This window comes from Austrofundulus limnaeus, unplaced genomic scaffold (assembly GCF_001266775.1).
Source record: "Austrofundulus limnaeus strain Quisiro unplaced genomic scaffold, Austrofundulus_limnaeus-1.0 Scaffold713, whole genome shotgun sequence".
Classification (NCBI taxonomy): Eukaryota; Metazoa; Chordata; class Actinopteri; order Cyprinodontiformes; family Rivulidae; genus Austrofundulus; species Austrofundulus limnaeus.
This window is the reverse complement of record NW_013953115.1, coordinates 154,009-156,996: the sequence shown is the minus strand read 5'-3', so window position 1 is coordinate 156,996 and position 2,988 is coordinate 154,009. Positions and strand designations below refer to the sequence as shown.

At 41.3% G+C, this 2,988-nt stretch overlaps 1 protein-coding gene across 1 annotated transcript in view; it reads right to left on the bottom strand.

The window, feature by feature from the left end:
• Nucleotides 1-2,988, bottom strand: part of kmt5b (lysine methyltransferase 5B) — a gene marked incomplete in the record, with an annotated part of 14,593 nt that overhangs the window by 5,256 nt on the left and 6,349 nt on the right. The window contains 4 exon segments of the mRNA XM_014028036.1: nucleotides 586-785; nucleotides 1,782-1,918; nucleotides 2,316-2,335; nucleotides 2,427-2,593. Coding sequence (XP_013883490.1) covers nucleotides 586-785; nucleotides 1,782-1,918; nucleotides 2,316-2,335; nucleotides 2,427-2,593 — 524 coding nt within the window.

Sequence of the window (2,988 nt, the reverse complement as noted above, 5' to 3'; positions counted from 1 at the left end):
GTAACGTATTTACAGATTAGTTGTAACGTATTTACAGATTAGCTGTAACGTATTTACAGATTAGTTGTAACGTATTTACAGATTAGCTGTAACGTATTTACAGATTAGCTGTAACGTATTTACAGATTAGTTGTAACGTATTTACAGATTTGTTGTAACGTATTTACAGATTTGTTGTAACGTATTTACAGATTAGCTGTAACGTATTTACAGATTAGTTGTAACGTATTTACAGATTTGTTGTAACGTATTTACAGATTAGTTGTAACATATTTACAGATTTGTTGTAACGTATTTACAAATTTGCAACTATTCCATTTTGTACAGTTTGTTTACTGTTGTTTATTGTGTACTGTCTGATTCAACTGATTGACGTTTGAACTGTGTTTGGTGAATGTAAAAACAGTTTCCTTGAGCTTTTAGCCAAGACTCTTAGGTTTCTTTTGATACCAAACATGTCCAGGTTCAACTGACAAGTCTGAAGTCAACAGAAGTTAAAAGAAATAAAAATGGGCAATGTTTGGGGCTTAAGAGGTTAAAACATGTAACATTAGGTGTAGCAGCAGGTTTAGCTGTAGGACTTACACTGATGTGTTTTTGGCATTTCCTGAGAGTCTACATCAGTGTGGGAGCCCACAGAGTGACTGTCCGAGCTGCGGTGTCCTTCTCCCAGCTTCTTCAGTCTGTTGAGACGCTTGTCCGTTTCCCGCAGCCCGTACTTACTGTTGATCACCGGCATCTCCACCGGCAAGCCAGCTTTAGATTTGAAAGCACCGGTACCCCGCCTGCAGGAAACGACAAACATTTTATTCATCGTTTTTAGTCAAACCTTGTAAACAACATCATGCTTAATTCATGCATTTCTGCAAAATGCCACGCTGGCTGCAGGGATCCCCCAGAATTAAAAAAATGTAAATATTTTCTCAGAATTTTGAGTTTAACAATCTCAGCTTATTTCTACCCAACATCCTGACAGTAAACTCAGTTCAGAAACTTTCCACCAAAATGTTTCCTTCTGTTGGTTTATATCAATAAAATAAACAAAACAACCTGCTGTTTTGGTGCTTTAAGCATAAAGATTTAAGAAAAACTTTCCTGTTTTCTGGTTCTGTGGTGAACAGGAAATATTTAAGAATTAATAAATTATCTCAACGTTGACGTTTGTAACTTTTAATGTTCTTTAACTGCTTAAAATGGTTTTAAAAACAGAAAAAGTACAATAAAAACCACTGCAGGACCTGAGATGTCAAAGTGAATTGGGGTAAAAACAATGTCAAAATAAAGATTTTTGCTTTAATTGTGCAATTAGGAGTCCAAACAGACACCAACTGAGAATAAATAAAAGACGAAGACAAGCTAATTAAATAAAATAAAAATCTGAATTTTCCATGCAGATACATGGATTGGTGCAGCCCTAATAAACAACACAAGCTGAGCACAGAAACCTGCACAGAAATTCGTTTTTTGTTGAGTTTAAAGTTWAAAAATTTGAGTTTGAGTGAGTTTGCTTTTTTAATGAGGGAATATGATTTCCCGGATGTGGCTGAACTCACAATCCTACACAATAAGAGTCCCAGACAGCACTAAGTGTTAAACTTCCTGTTGTCCCAGCTGCAGAACAGTTTTATTTTTTTATAAAGCTCCAGATGGTTGGTATCAGTTGTTGCCTCTTATTTTGAAAAACCCAAACAGGTTCAGTGAGTTCTGCTGCAGGTTTTAACAGCAACACATCCACGTAGTTACTCAACGTGAGTGCGTACAGTTCAGGTGTGTGCACCAACCTTTCACACGTATAGCATTCACAAAACTCATTGTTTTCCCCAAAGAACCCGTCCCCGTAGTAACAGGAGATCTCCTCTCCTGGTTCGATGTCCCGCAGGACCTTCACGCAGGCCGTGTCCCGTCCTGTCGACACAAACTGCAAAAACAAACAACTTTAGTTCAAAACCACTACAGTACTGTTCAAACCAAACCAACCCCGGAGTTTAAATTCAGTTTAATCAGAAACACCTGCTCACTGCGACACCTGTGGGATGAAGAAACACCTGAACAGATTTCTACAAACACARGGATCAGCAGTGAAGCTCCACAGGAGCGGCCGAACCAACAGAGCCCACTGACGACTCAAGCAGGTGGTCCCAGAGCATCATGTGAAGCTGTGACGGCCTCACCTGCCTCAGGTAGGAGAAAACCTGAGCAGTGACCAGGTTCCACAGCAGCTTTTATTCTCTTTATAAATTAACTCATGGTGTTTCCTCAGGTTCTCTCAGCTGATGTTGATAATTAAAGAACCCCACCGTGTCACGCAGCCTCACCTTGCAGTTCGGTCGGCAGTCTGAGGACAAGAAAAGAGCGTTGTTAGACGTCTGAAACGACCTGTGCTCCTCTGAGCGTGTCTGTGGCGGGCGGGGTGCAAAGACTCGTACCGTGGTTGATGAAGGCGGCGGGCCCCAGCCACAGCTGGGCGCAGTTCTTGCGTGTGGAGTACATGACGCTGAAGTCGTTCTCGCCGTGGCGGAGCAGCAGGTTCTCCTCGCTCTCGGACAGCTCGGCGATGCAGCCCACCAGGTACTCGATCTTATCGTTTCTTTTCCTGCAACGTCAGCAGGACAGGTGTCAGGCAGCGTTCCACTTCATGATCTGACTGAGTGGAAAGCCTGACCCCTGGGTCACCGCTTCACCTCGTGGGCTTCAAAGGAACTACAGTTTCTAACTTTGGGCCGCAGAGGGGGGAGCGCACTGATTTACAATAAGGTGCAATACACGTTCTCACCACTAGTAGTGGCAGTGCACCACTCAGATGTTTAACAACGTTTTAAATACGTAGAAGAAGAGCCTTAAAAACCTGCTGAGAGTGGAAACTTATTTTAAATGAAAAGTAGAAACAAAAATAGCTGCGTTTCCATTGATCATGAAAATGCACAAATTAGAATTTCGAAAATAAATTTGCTAAAAAAAATTAAGTTTTTCGACAAAATGTTTTTGCAC